Here is a 15570-nt window from a genome sequence, read left to right as displayed (position 1 = left end):
AGAAATCAGTAGTTGTTCTCTGTTTCACTATGTGACGTTGTTTCATAGTCTTTGGCATGTCAATAAGAAAAGATTATTACGTGCTGAGGCCGGACGAAAATTAGGTCCGGTTTTTATGTGTGCACAATGATGAACAATAACTGTATTTTAACCACGCACACTTACAAAATTTAGACAATTCTCCAGCTAAAACTTCGCACACAATAATCTCTCGTCAATAAGATGTTCTATTTGAAAGTTCAGGACATCAAGTGCTGAATATTAATATTTTTTTATAGTCTATGCGCATTATGTATCTAGCTTGCATATAAAAAAATATTATACTGTGAAAGACTTGTATAAAAACTCATGTAATACCAGGACATAATTAGGCATAATAATAAAAGTTCTTTAAAAAAAAAAAAAGAAAAATTTAATTGTCGAGAGCAATATCAAGTTCAACTCGCCATCAAATTTGAAAATGGCATAACATTAAGATTTGAAAAAAAAAAAATTAATGTCTACTAGTTCTTCTACTTTCAAAAGGCAAGCCATCAAATCCACAAAAGTAACAATAAAACCGAACAAAGATAATAAGAGCATTCACACGATTAATCTGGCTCTATAGTCTAGAGGCAAAATTAATCCAGCTCCTCTCAATATCATTTAAATTTAGAGTCTGCTTAATGACAACAGAAACAATTTCAGTTGTTTACAAGCCCATCCCAATGCTGAAAGGGCCACGTGAAAAGAACACCAAGCTACAAACTAATGATCAAGCAACACAAATTCATCTCAAACTTCTGCTCACAAATTCATAGAGGAGCGCCTTGTCATAACAGAAATTATGGTTTCGTTTGAGACGGCCTTTTTACTGCTTCTTAAAACAACTTTTTAGTACAAAAATTTTAATTTTTTTATTAAAAAGCTGCTTTAAGAAGTAAGAAGAAAGTCATCCCAAATGAAGCTGGACAATTTATCAAAACTTGCTAATGTGAGATTGATGATCGCACCTTTTAGACTTCAGGATAATTCATCTGAGAAGTTAACAGCCAAATCCCAATAGTGAGGAACGCCAGCATCAGCAAACACTTTCCTGGCAGCAGCCTCACTTCTGCACTGGTGCACAAGGAATCGATTAAAGCTTGGCTTAGCAGTACTGCCCTGCCATACTAGAACACACTTATTAAGACGAATGTCCTTGTCCTCATCTCCATTTTCATCATCACCGACAGCAGCAGCCCAGTTAATTCGTTTAAGCATCAGCTTACCATACCTTTTAATGGACTTCCGGACGCCTTCAACAACCACGACACTTATGCCATCCGATATTACGGAACATCCAGTGAGGCGGTTCTCTTGAGCATTCACATCCACCTTAAAGCGCGTTTGAGGATGAGAAAGGTCATCGATTCTGTAGACTGAAACAAGAGTCTCAAGCATTGAGGGGTCCTCAAAGAGCTTCCTCTCTTTCTTCTCACGGCGCTCTTGTGGAGTAAGCTTGCGGGCAATATTTCTATCGATATGAGCTTGCTCGCGCTCAAGTGCAGCAGCTTTGACTTCCTTTTCCATTTTGGTGGGATCCTGAGTGGCCTCAGAGGAAAGGACTCTCATAAGGTTGCTCATCTTTATTTTGGGTTTGGGGGGTTCAATCAGACCTTGCCTTATCATCTCCTGCCTATCTCTTTCTTTAGCAAGTCGTCTTTGTGTCCTAAGTTTCTTCTGCTCTTTCTTTGTTAACTTCAAAGGCTGGGGTGGTGGTGGAGCAGGCTCTGCTGGTGGTTCAACTGGGCGAGGGTGTTCCACATAAATGGTTATCTTTTCTAAGTTCAAGTTATCTTCAGAAGTATCATGATAGGTACCAGATGGTAGGAATGGTTTGTCCCTGATCATAAGTTGCAACTTCAAATAAGAATATTTGTTTAACAAGAAAAGCAAAACTGCAATAAGAATTGGTAACTTACCACCACTCTATTTCAGGAACTTCATCTTTCTTTTTCTCCTTGAAAGTTCTCTCGCCCACCGCAATTAAATTTGGGTTATCATCAGGTTCGGCCTTTGCCTTTGCAAGCTGTGATTGCTTTACTTTCAATTCCTTTGCTTGGGCTTCTCCAAATTGATTCTGTTAGGATGAGCACTACAATTAAGCTTATTAAAACAAAAAAATTTCCAAGTAGGTCAAAAGCAACGGCACAATGCTGACATTACCTTGATTTTCATAACCTCTGCCTGCTTTGACCATCTTCCCTCTTCCACAAACTGAAATGATGCCCTTTTAGGCCTCACCAGCTTTGCTTTATTGATACCTATGCTGGCATCAAAATGCGCGTGCAGCTCCGTATCAGCATCGAGTTCTGGTCTGAGTATCTGAAAAGCCTCTTTCTTCTGCTTATTTATATTGACCTGAAAAAAAACAAAAAAACAAAAAAACAAAAACAAAATATCAAGCTTCTTTCAAAAAAATGCCTGTGAATTATAACGAAAGAAATGGCTTTCTGCATACCTTCAAAGTACTAAGATTTGTCACCTTTGGCTTATTAATAACATTGCCATGCTCATCTACTTCTCTTCCCTGGGCATCTAATCTCAGAACTGGACCTTTGGTAGATTTCGGCATTAGCACAGCATCAGTTACAGATGAACCAGGAAACATATTTATCAGAGGTGCGAAATCAGGATCCTGATGAAATCCCATTTTTGCAGCAAGCTCTTGTGCACGCTTCACTGCCTCATAACTAGCTGCAGTTGCCAGGACAGGTATGGTACCGTCACCACCTGCAATTGATGAGTTCTCCGATGGTGCAGACCCAACAGCTATTTTTGGAGCAGATGGCATCATCGGAATAGGAGTTGAAGCAGAAAGAGATGAAGAAATAGAAGCACCATGTCTACTACCTGCATCCAAAGGCTTCCAAGATTCTTTGTGCAAACTATCAATGGAACCTGCACCGGGCTGTTTATTTAGCTGTAAAGCAATACTGCATGAAGATTAGGCATCCCAAAAGTTTACAAAGATACTAAATTATTTAAGTACAGTACAAGTCATAATTACCACAGGAATTTTCCTTAGCTTCTCTGCCAATTCCTTCTGCATTTGTAAAGCTTTCTTAGCTTTTGCTAAAGCATCGCGAGAGAAGCTGCCACTTTTGCCAGCAACTGAGGATGTTGTTCCATCTGTACTAGATTTTCCAGTAACCTCATCAGATCTGATAATACTAACTCCCTCATTTTCATTGGTGGCAGTAATTGAAGATACCTTAGTATGTATGGAATGAGAGTTGGACGAAGTCTTGGAAACATTTGGAGCTACAGCAAGTGGTTCCTCAGCAAAAGCCTGCAGGAACAAGAAATGCATAAATAGATTACAAAAAAAAAAAAAAAACAATACAGAGACAGCAATTATATATAGAGAACAGGTACAACTAAACAGCCCACAGTATTGACAGACATCATAAGACAATTTATAATCGAGGCCGAAGCACTTCTGAATGCTTCATCATTTGTAAAATTGTATTCATGCTATCAGACTATGATGCACCGACAAACCTTCATAAAGAGGGCATGGTGTCGGACACGTGTTGGATACAGACACATGCCCGAAACGGTTGGGACAAGTGTCGAACACGGCAGAACCGTTTTCAATTAAAATAATATTTAAATTAAAACGGACACGGGTGTCCTAATATTTGATAATTAAATTTATTTAAATTACCAAAATTTTACATTTTAATATTCAAACTGCTTCTAACATCCCGTATTCACGAGTTAGTGGCGCCCATATGCTCTAGGGTTTTACTTTTCACGGTCCTCCTTCGTCTTATTCCTTTATGCGACCAGGCAAGGCGAGCTGACTGAGCGAGCGACTGTTCGATTGAAGCCACGTTTCCTCATCGTCTTTTGTTAGCAGTTCATTTTCGACTCTTCGTCCATTCTGCGACGAGGCAAGGCCAACCAAGCAAGCAACTGCTCGATTCGAATCCTAGTACATCCGATTGAAGTTGTTCTTTAATCCTTCTCTTCGTTTCTGAGCAAGCATATAACTTGTTCGTCTTCGCCATTTCCACAGGCACCGAGGGCATCAAAGGTTCTAACTCTCATGTCTGCTCTGTGAACGGCAGCAAAGAGACCTATTAGTATAATCTATCGTGAAACTTTTTTCTTAATGCTAATTTCATGTATATACCAATTTTACTATACTATTTTCTTAATGCTAATTTCATCCAAGGTTCCGACTCTTGCTTTACAATTTTACATTACTAATTCCATGCAAATAACTTACATGGCTGTTAGTACAAACTTCTGTGAATAAAATCAGGTCCAATGTTTGGGACTTTTTGGCATGAATTAACGATTTGGTGAAATTAAAATTCTGTAAAACTCAACCCCTTTCATGTCTTATTCAATCATTTGAACATAATTGATATAATGAAATAGATTACTTATGATTTGGATTACCTTATAGGTCTGTTTATGATTTGGTTTACCTTTAATTCTAATGCTCATGTTTTAGTCTGAGGAAAAATGTATATTTAAATGTTGTAGAATTAATTTTTTCATTAGTATTATTAGCTTCTTTTTTTTTTTTCAAGATCCACATGCATCTAAATAAGTTGGAATCATGTAGGCTTCATTATGGGTTCATATTTGGCTTGAAGCTAAGTTTAAGTTCAACATAATAGTTTGCATATAGTTTCCTAATGCTTATGTTTTATATGATTACTGGGAATGCTTGTTCTCAATTGGGTCAAACTTTAAATTGTTTTACAATATATCACCCAATTTGCTAACACTTTATTTCTTCCATTCCATCAGTTTTCTTAAAAATAAAATAAGCTCTAGTGGTGTTGGATCTAGAAGTGGCGAAGGTTCACAGAGCCTTATGTAAAAGCAAATAAGCCCTTATGGAATCATATTACAAAGTTAGGAAAAACATATGAAAGTGGAGAAAATGTGTCATTCAAATGCAATTATTATATTATCACCTACGAATGAGCCTATTCTATGGTGAAAGCATATTTACATAATAGAATTGTTGCCCATGGAATTAAATGTGTCATAAGATTACTACTTCACAGTTGAATAAGTTGCACAGACAAGCTGGTGAAGTTGAAACAAGGATCAAGCTCATTTCCTAAAGAGATACATTTGACCTCAACTCATTCATCCCATATTGCTTCCTCCTTCGTTAGAGTTTATCATCTTGGTGCTAATGTTAATATTGGTTTATTTAGAAGTGAATGATATGAACATAACAGAAGAAAATGTGTTGATATTAGTTCTTTAAAGAAGGCATTTAATATGCAAATACAAGAGAAACGTTATGGTGAAATCACGATGATGTTTTTTCAGTTAGACTTCTTTTCAACCTTGCTAGAAATTCTTATTATAAAAATACATTCACTTTTGCATGCAATAACAATCTACAGGTTATGTTCCACTTGGATACAATGCAATAAGATCAAAATTATTGAAGAATGAGAGAAAAAATATTGAGATATTACTTTACTTGAACCTTCAAAAGGAGTGTGGAAAGAGAAATGTGTTAATTTAGTATGTGATGGTTTGACTGATCATCAAAGAAAACCACTCATCAATTTCATGATTATTACAAAGAATTACCTAATGTTCATCAAAGTTGTGAATTGTGAAGGGCAATCCAAAGATAACCATCTCATTTACAATTTGATTAAATAGGTAATAGTGATGATTGAGCCATCAAATGTTGTTCAAGTTATCACTCATAATGCACAAGCATGTAAAACTACAGGACTACTAATGGATCAAATATATCTTTATATCTTTTGGACTCCATGTATTGTGCATACTTTATATCTTATTTTGAAAAATATTTGTGCAACCAAAAATACTAAGACAAATGAAATCATTTATAATGAATGTCATTGGATAATAGTGATTGCATGTGACGTTGTTTTGCTTAGAAATTTCATCATCAACGACTCTATGAGAATGTCCATCTTTAATGATTTCTCAAATTTGAGAATATTAGCTATGGTTGAAACACGTTTTGCCTCTATTATAGTCATGTTGAGGAGATTCAAACATATAAAAAATGTTCTTCAATCCACAATGATCAGTGAGAAGTGGTCAACAAGATGATATTGGGAATGCATGATACGTAAAAGAGATCCTAAATGATTTATGGCGGGATGATATTGATTATATTTTGGCTTTTACTAGTCCAATTTATGATATGTTGAGAGTGACTGACACAAATAAATCATGCCTACACTTGATTTATGAGATGTGGGACTCTATGTTAGCTAAAGTAAAATAATTTATATATAGACATGAAATAAAAGCACATGATGAAGACCATATAAATCTTCGTTTTCTATCAAGAAATACCTCACTTTATATGGAAAGTGATAACAAGATGTGAGATATTACTGGAGATGGGTTTAAATCCTTTGATGATATGAGAATATTGGAGATTGCAATGATATTCAATGATAATAATATTGAAGACCAAAGACAAACCTCTGGAGCTAATCCTATTATTCCTTTTAATTAGTAGTTAAAGTTTGATGTTGTACTAAATAATTTTTTGCTTATATTTTTGTGATTGTACTAGACATTTTATATTATAAGCTAGACAAGTAATTATGAAATTGATTTATTATTGTTTGACATTTCTAATGTGATGCTATATTAATTTCTATACAATATTTAAATATTGTAATGTTGTGTTCGCATCGTACACATGTCTTATGTTTTATATGATGGCTCTATCATGAGTTCATGTTATCGTGTCCGTGCAGCATAGCTACCAGAGCTAGTTCCACATCGAAGGAGTTGGGGTGTCAAATGAAATCCCTCATTCCCGCATATGGTACCATAGGTAATTCTTCACGGAATGGATTTGTGGATCAAATGAAACCATTTGTAAAACAGGATTCAGTAAAACTCAGTTCTCCAAAATGGTGGTCAAATGAAGATAACACTGCAGTCTAGTTAAATTACAAATTTTAATAAACCAAATAGCCTCAAAGGATTCTAAACTAACCCAGGCATAATGCTGCACTCCCAGATAAATTCACACACAAAAAAGAAGCCAAATCATTTAACAATAAATTGTGATATCATGCCAAGGATTCTTTGATCACTCCTAGCACTTTTGTTAGATAGTTTTTAATCCAGACAAAAAGTTTAACAAATACAGGCTGTCTTATTAGAATATAAGATGTTTTATAAACATATAAAATCGTTGATCCAAATATAGCCTCACCCTTAAAAAAAAAAATATTTTCCTTCTAAAAAAGTATGGCAACAACTTTCTTATAATTGCCACACTGGTAGATCTCTTTGTAGAAAGCTAATCCCAACACAAAAATTTCTGAAAATCACTAAGAAAACTGTAACCAAGCAGAACTATGACAGCGCTTCAAAAATAAAATAATGAAAATGTTATCCTAAGCATAAAATTAATCAGAGCAACTTTTGAAAAGCGCCTTACTCAGCTGCATTTTAATCATCTTTCCCAAAGACAGCTTTTCTAAGTCAAATTCTAAAATAGATAGAGAAAAATTAACCAATTTTTTAATCTTAACAGACTAAATTTTTGCTTGCTGCTTTTACAATCACAAAAAAACCCAAACAAAATATAAGAGTATAGGGGGTCTCCAAAACTAGTCAACGAGCGAAATTGATAGCATGGTAAAGGGCGTCCCCAAAAAATCTCATAAAAATAAGCCAACTTACTGAGTCAAGACCATCTCCTTAACTAGGTTCCTACCCTCTCAGATCTGTCATAGCTGTCATCACTAATTAATAAACTCAATTTCTTCATTTTTACTTTATTACATACTTAACGGTATATACATTCATGTTGTTTGGCAAAAACATTCTTAATGCATCTATACTTCTACTTTCTAACATAAAAATGAACAAACGGCTTAAGCACTTGATAATGGAGACAACTTATTTAACAACACTATTTAACAAAAAAACCAAAATCGCCTTTTAAAAGTAAATATATGGTGCATTGAATACGAAAGAAAAAAATGTAGCAGTCCGTAGCAAATGAGACAAATCTCCAGCAAATAGCTTTGCCAATCATGCAATTGGGTAGATAACAAAGTGAGAGCAGATTTAACTAAAAGCTCATGATGATGATATCACTGATTTACCCACAAAAAATCCATTAAACAAGTTCCACACATGCCACTCCATCAAGCACTTTAAACAATAATAAAGGATTTATCGATTTTTTTATTTCATTTTTTAACTTAATCTTTCGGAGATAATATAGTCATTTTTAATGGTTCAAACATTGTCAGTTCTCTCAAAAGGGCAAACTAAAATAAAACCAAGAACTTGAGGATATAGTTAATATTTTAAATACCATAAAAAAAACAATAAATTTCATAGGATCAAACTGGTAAATAATTGCTCAGCAAGGTCTCGTTTCCCACAGCCTTTCACTGCATCTTCTTCCTCCAAATACTATATGTCCCACTAAAATAAAATCCAGAACTTGAGGATATAGTTAATATTTTAAATACCATCATACAGAACAATAAAAGTCAAAGGATCCAATTAGTAAATAATTGCTCAGCAAGGTCTCTTTTCCCACAGCCTTTCACTGCATCTTCTTCCTCCAAATACTATATGTCCTACTAAATTGTTCCTATCCGCTCACCCCCCATCGCTCTTCATTAGCATCATTCTGTCATCCACCTTGTTACTACACTTCATTTACAATTACTATGATCTGCAATTATACTACATAATACGCATTGGCTTTTCACACTTCTGATAAAGAAACTCGTTTCATTTGTGAAATCAACTTCAGCTATTGTCACAGACTCACAACTAATTTCTGATGCATGTGCATTGGTGTTAATTTAAACATGAAAAAAATAATGCATTCTAAAAGCAAAGCAACAACCTAAGTCGGAGAGGAATCATGATTCCAATCTAAGTGCCACTACCAAATTCTTTTAAATATTTTTCGGAAATCACCTTTTTTTTTGGGAAACATCCTAACATCTAGCACCACTTCAGTTACCATATCCCTGAAGTGAGCAACACATGCTCAGTCCTTATTCTTATCTTCTCTAAGCACAATTCACAGCTTTAGATTTGATTAGAAGACTTGGAGCAAATTATGTACATAACACAATTACACAAGCCATACTATCCACAAAATAACACAAACAATCGCACATAAATAATAATTGATCATATTAAAAACTCACTTTTGCTAGTGAACCGCTCATGGGAGGAAACGCATTGCTTCGGTCACCATTAGCATTAGCCAACTGTCCAGTTTTCGATTCAACCTGGGATTTATCAGATGAAACAGAAGCTTTTGAGAGCACAGACGTTTCCTGCTTCTCCTGCTTAAACTCATCTTTAAATCGCCGATCATTTCTAACAATTTCTTTTGCTTCTTCACCGTCTATCTTCTCTTCCTGCTCAGTATCGTCACGTGACTTTCTTCTATGTCTGCTACTCCCATTCATTTCTTGTTCCTCCTTCCGTATATGCTTCACGTCATCTTCCGTAACCATCATCTCTTCTTTCCTTCTATCCTTAGAAGTCTTTCCCCTCCTAGCCTCCTTGCTATCCTCTGACAACACCCTCACATCCAGATTCCTGTCTTCAACACGCCTCATTGATTTCCTATGCTCTGCATCAGAAACCCTAGCACGCTTGACGTTGTTATTCTCAATTTCATCATCATCACTACCCCTATTATCCTTCCTCTTCCTATGACGCCTCTCAATGGACTCTTCATAAGAAAAACCTTCCCGCTCGACTGATCTCCTAATCTTATTGGACGAACTCTCGTGCTTGCGTTCTCCACCGTTCTCCAAACCCCCCTTGGCAGAGCGGCGATGGCGCCGATCCCCCTCTCGATCACGCTCCACGGAGTCCCTAGCCCTAAGGTCGTCATCGGAGGGAGAATCCCCTCGTGATCTTTTGCGGCGCTCAACAGAATCCCTGAGCCGATCGGGAGAGGGATCGCGCCGACGAATATCGTATTCCTGCGGTGAATCGTCAATCGAGTGGTGCCGTCGTTCGGATTCACCGTAGCGCTCGTGTCTTCGTTCCTCCCCGCTGTGGTGGTGACGATGCTTTTTCCGATCCCTTTCAAACTCCCGGTCGCGAACGGAAGAATCCGCATCCCTATCCCGTTCGCGTTCTTCTCTGGTTTTCCGACTGGATCTGTCCCGCTCGGAAACCCTATCCATGGCTTCCGTCTAGGGTTTTCCTGCGCACTGAAGGATGAGTAGATTACGGGTCACGACTCACACTTTACAACCGGAGCCTGAGCTGAAAGCCGAGCCTTCCGCTATTACGGATTTCCTGTATTTTTGGTTTTTTTTTTTGCTTAGCAAAAGAATAGTAAAACAGCAAAAAAATATTTAATATTTATTAAATAAAAAAAATTTATTACGCTTTGAGAAAAGAGCAGCAAAAAAGTTATAAAAAGTAAAAACTAAAACGTATTAATAATTGAATATTTGTTATTCTTTTATTCTTTTTTATAAAAACACAATAAAAATGAAGCAAATTCAAACGATTCTCTCAATCAGGTGTCCACATAGAATAATTTCTCCTCAATAAGGAGGCTTTACTATTTTGATAGTTATTATGAAAAAACTAAAATTTTTATAATTATTTTGTTTATTATTATTATTATTATATTTGGATATGAGATATTTGATTTTATATGTCTCATAATATTTAAAATTTTAAAATATATATCAGCTATTTTTTTTAATATGTTAAATTTTTTTGAAAAAAATAACATTTTCTCACTTTGAACCACAAATTATTATTATTATCATTATTAATTTGGCCTCAATAAAAATTAGTTTGAACTTTAATATAATTTGAACAAGGTTTGAGCGAGCTTCGATCAAGAAGAAGACTATATTTAAGAAAAAAATCAAGCCATGTTTGGTACATTGTTTTAATAAGATTCATGTATAGTTTGACAAAGTTATTATATTGTTTGAACATGTTAAATAATGCTTGAAAATAGTTCATATAATGTTCAAATATGAATAATATAAGCCGTGCAATCACAATAGATTATGAGGTAGACACAAAATAGTATAATATAATAGCAATAACACATCACAATAAAAAGCATTGCATCACTAAAAAAAATCAATAAATTCAAAATGAAAGCATTACATTCAATCAAAATAGTTATACTATTCATACAATAATAAGATCACTAAAATTACAATATAATAGACAAAAACTTACATATACCTAAATTGCCCCTCCCGTGCCTTCGATGAGGGCTTCAGTATTACCAACGAAGCGAGCCTCTTTCAATGTAATATAGTATTTAGGATAATCATATATCTCTATAAATAATTTGAATCAAGCAAGAGCATGTGCATTTTTTATTTATAATTGTGAGTTCAGACCACCAAGTTAAATTTAAAGTAAAAATCAAATTATTTTCTAAAAACATTGATAATTCGCATCACATTCAAATAATGATAAACACAAAAACTAAGATAAATTTTAATTTGTAAAAAGAGCATTAAGGTCTTAGGAAAGGTCACTTTACTTTGGATAACAATCGTATGATCCTACTTGATGATTTTGATGCACTACATAAGAAGCATCTTGATTTAACTGCTGAACATGCCTCTTTAAAAGCATCTCATGTTGATTTAGAAAATTCGTTTAAAGAATTAAAGTCATATTTAGATGAAGCTGATGATAGGAAGCATGCATTAAAATTTGACTATTTAATTCTTGAGAATGCAAATAAATTTTTATAAGTGAAATTAATTGTTTTTAAAGAGAATAAAAAAAAAAACACCTAGGGCATGATATGAAAGACTAATTACATTCATACTAGATAGAACATTTGTTAAGGTCAGTATAGACATCATGCTATTACTCAAAAAGGTAGGAGAAGAACTACTCATTGTCCAAATATATGTTGATGATATTTTGTTTAGATCATCTGATAAAAACTTATGTGATGAATTTTCTAAAACAATGAGTAAGCAGTTGTTGACCTCATTTTCGAGCATCTTTTTACTCGAGTGTCCTCGATCGACTTGATTGAGCCTCATCGAGCCCAATTTGGATTTGAATCGAGTCAAATTAGTCTCATCAAAGTTTAGTTAAGCTAGATCCATGCCCCTGACCCTTGTCGAGCCCCATTTGAGCCGAAACGACGTCGATTTGAATTCAATTTCATCAAATCAATATAATCAAACCTAATTGAGCCCAAAACAATGCGAATTGGCTCAAATCTGGCTCAATCCAGACTCGATCTAAGCCTAATTGCTTTAATATGATTTCAATTAAAATCCAATTGGCTTTCTAACCAATTTGAATTATCCAACGGCTCCCATTACATTGAAAATTTGATTCTACTGTTGTCGCAGTCTGCAGTCGCAGACTCGCAGTCTGCAGTCGCGTGATACTTTCTATTTTGAGGCTGATTTTTGCTTTTCTTTCGGACATCGAGTTTTGCAGAGTTCTTTTTTCATGTATTGAGGCGAGGAGCGAGAGAGCGAGAGAGCGAGGAAGCCGGATTAATTCCGAGGTTAGTGGATTTCTTCGAAATGGGGCTTTTGCGCATTTTCCTCTCTCTGGATCGCGAGAAGACCGAAGCCCAGTCTTCCTTTTTTCTTCTCTCTGGCATTCGCATCCAAGAGGTTTTTTTTCCATCTCTTTTCTCGTTTGAAGAAGCCCAAGCAAAGGGTTCTCTCTCCCGAGACGAGCAAGATCGAGGCCCCCTCCTCCTCCTGTTTCTACTCTCTCTCCCTTGCGGCAGACCTAGACGAGGCCCTAGCCGGGCTCGTCGCCTCACCTGACGCCGTCCAGCTTCCCGCTAGGCCGAAGCTCTTCGGCCTTCACCTCGCTTGTACGAGCTGAAGCCCGCCGACTTGCCCTAACTGAAGCTTCTACCTCCCTTCTCTCGTTCATTCCGCCTCAGGAAGTCGCATTCCCGGTCCCGACTGCAGCTCCGACAGATCCAAATCGTCCCTTCTCTTCCTCTACGCTAGCTCATCTGGTCCACTTGACCTCCACCGCAACAATCTCCTAACTACAGGTATAAAGCTAAAGCTAATTGTTTGAATAGCATTTTAATAGAACCATGAACTGATTTCCTTGCCCGAAATTTCTGTTTGCTGAAGTTATGCTGCTGTTCATTATGCGTCGGGTTCGTCATCACATAAAGAAATGTGCTCATATATTTCTTCACATGCGTTCTGTGCAGAGTGAAAAAAAAATCTGATGTAAACCACTAAATGTGAGGTGTAATATCATCTTTTAAATCATTTGGTATTTGGTTGTGTCAGGATTTTGCATTATCTAGCATAGGGAATCGCATCTGTGCTAGAGATATTATTGCCATTATAAGACTCATGACCTTTAAACTCATTTCTATTATATTTCTTTTAAATCAATCGTCACCTGCATGTTAAATTTAACAATTTTTATATAAAAAATACGTATTAAGAATTGACATTGAATTGGGGTTTTATGAGGCAAGGTTCGAGAGAGCTCGGTATATGAGCAGAAGTGCATGTTTGCCTTCCCTGTAAAAAAAAAATCTCAAGTGTTTGTTGACTTAAAAAAGAGGTTATCATTGAAGCACGTTGTTTAATCAATTTTATAAGACCTAACTTCTCACCCATTCCCTAATCGGTTCTGACACTTTGAAAAGCCAAACAAGCATCTTTTTAATTGTATGTGAACTGATTATATTTGGATGTCTCGAGCCATACATCAAATGACTACGATTGGATTTCAAATTTGTCATAGATTTTATACACTATTGTGCAAGGTATCCTGATTGCAGATACCTCCTTAAATGTGTAGATTAACTTCAATAGATGGTTATATGGTTCATTGTGATTTCGATCATACTTTTCGTGTATCATCTTTCTATATGTCAAATATCATAAGTATTATGATTGAGTTCATCTGTAGACATTAATCATCATCATCGATTGCATTTGTATGAACTCTTATTCGCCCACTTAAGAATTTGTTTGATAAATCTATGGATTGAATCTCTTTACATACAAGCAAGTGTACACACACACACCATAATATGATTTATGACTTGTTTGTTGGAGGAAATTTATGAACAATTGCATACTTCAATGCATACAAATTAGTTTGGTCAATGGATGAAAGTTGGATTACTAGATTAAAGACTAGAATTGCTTCATTTATTCATTCTTATAATTGTATTCAGTATGGACGCTTGATGAACCTTACTTGAGTTAGAGAATTAAATGCACATTCATGCCTCAAATAGTTGTAAATAATATGTGTTTGGTTTCATGCTTTAGTGCTTCATATGTGAAAATTGAAAGAACATTTCATCCCATGTTAATTATGCAGAGTTGTTGGAGAGTTAATTTATGTGGATTTGAATGGTGATATTATTGTATTCAATGCAAATGTGTACGAGGGTATCAATATGTATTTTATGGTACCGTCATTACACTTTTTCATACTATGGTAAAGTCATTACACTTATTCATACTTATACCAATCTGCATCATGTTTTGCACCATTTGGTGAATTGTTTTCTTTATAGGCTTATTAATGCAAGCATGTGTTGGCCTCATTTTTTTATATCGCATTCTTCTCGAGTGTGTTCAATTAATTTAATTGAGTCTCGTTGAGCCCAATTTGCGTTCAAGGCGACTCGATTCGAGTCAAATTGGACCCAACAAAGTTTGACTAAGCTCGGTCGATACTCGAAACCCTTGTCGAACCCAATTTGAGTTAAATCAATATCAGTTCGGGTCTAATTTCATTAAATTAATACAATTCAATTTAGTTGGGCCCAAATCAATGCTGATTGATCCAAGTTGGGTCTGATTTGAGTTTAGTTTTAGCCCCAATCAATTTATTTTAAGAAGTTTGAACTTTTTGGCGCATGCACCCCCCCCGCCGGGCTTTCTAAAGTGGAGGTTGAAGGAGTTGCGGTCTACGGAGGAGGCCATATGCGGTTTGTGATTTATGATAGAAAAGGTCGAGCATTGAGTGAAGTTGTTGAAGACAGAGAAGAAAGATGAGATGGAGCAATTGGGGCATGCCTTTTTTTTGGCTCGACTATTAAGTTGCAGTCTGCGGAGGAGGCCATATGCAGTTCATGATTTATAATAGAAAAGATTGAGTACCATGCAAAGCTGTCGAAGATTGAGATGGAGCAATTAGGGCATTGCATTTTTTTGGCTCGACTGTTCAATAAAAGAACTTGTCATATATCCAAAAACTTTTGTCTTTTCAAAATTTCTACTGATAAAAAAATAATGTCGTAGATCAAAATTATACAAATGTGCCACTTAATTCGAGTTGATTTATCATATAAAATGTCAGCATTTTGATGATTGGATTAGGAGAGTAGATGAATTAGATATAACCTATATTAAGAAATATAAAGGTCAATCTAAAAATACTTGATTAAAAGCCTTATCACCACACTTAGAGAGACAGATTTGAGGCAAATTAATATTGAATTATTTTTACTCAATTTGATTTCATTTAGCACAACTAACTTTGTTTTAAATTAATCTAAACTCCCATCAACCAAATTTTAATATATATAATAAAAGT

General features: G+C 35.4%; 1 protein-coding gene across 2 annotated transcripts; it reads right to left on the bottom strand.

Moving 5' to 3' along the window:
• Positions 1-554: 554 nt before the first annotated feature.
• LOC110098809 (protein RDM16) lies at positions 555-10280 on the bottom strand. 2 transcript variants are annotated; one of them, XM_020825741.2, is made up of 6 exons: positions 9198-10280; positions 3032-3313; positions 2483-2944; positions 2188-2382; positions 1944-2101; positions 555-1864 (listed from the first exon to the last, which is right to left on the bottom strand). In XM_020825741.2, the coding sequence occupies exons 1-6, from the start codon at positions 10194-10196 to the stop codon at positions 1003-1005; spliced, it is 2958 nt and encodes a 985-aa protein (XP_020681400.1). In that variant the 5' UTR covers positions 10197-10280; the 3' UTR covers positions 555-1002. The 2 variants fall into 2 exon arrangements, with proteins under 2 accessions (XP_020681400.1, XP_020681401.1); XM_020825742.2 differs by lacking the exon at positions 9198-10280 and having other exon boundaries at positions 3032-3153; positions 3236-3313.
• Between the last annotated feature and the right edge of the window lie 5290 nt (positions 10281-15570).

The sequence above is a fragment of the Dendrobium catenatum genome, unplaced genomic scaffold, assembly GCF_001605985.2.
Source record: "Dendrobium catenatum unplaced genomic scaffold, ASM160598v2 fragScaff_scaffold_1645, whole genome shotgun sequence".
In the NCBI taxonomy this organism is placed as follows: domain Eukaryota; kingdom Viridiplantae; phylum Streptophyta; class Magnoliopsida; order Asparagales; family Orchidaceae; genus Dendrobium; species Dendrobium catenatum.
The sequence above is the reverse complement of the archived record's forward strand: the minus strand, read 5'-3'. Positions and strand labels throughout refer to the sequence as shown.

What these genes read in the sequence shown, in the direction of transcription:
- LOC110098809 (XM_020825741.2), bottom strand. Translation starts at nt 10,196, where the DNA reads ATGGATAGGGTTTCCGAGCGGGACAGATCCAGTCGGAAAACCAGAGAA. An exon ending in CAGAGGTTATGAAAATCAAG is followed by an intron (nt 2,102 to 2,187) that starts GTAATGTCAGCA and finishes TCATCCTAACAG; the next exon opens with AATCAATTTGGAGAAGCCCA. An exon ending in GTTCCTGAAATAGAGTGGTG is followed by an intron (nt 1,865 to 1,943) that starts GTAAGTTACCAA and finishes ACTTATGATCAG; the next exon opens with GGACAAACCATTCCTACCAT.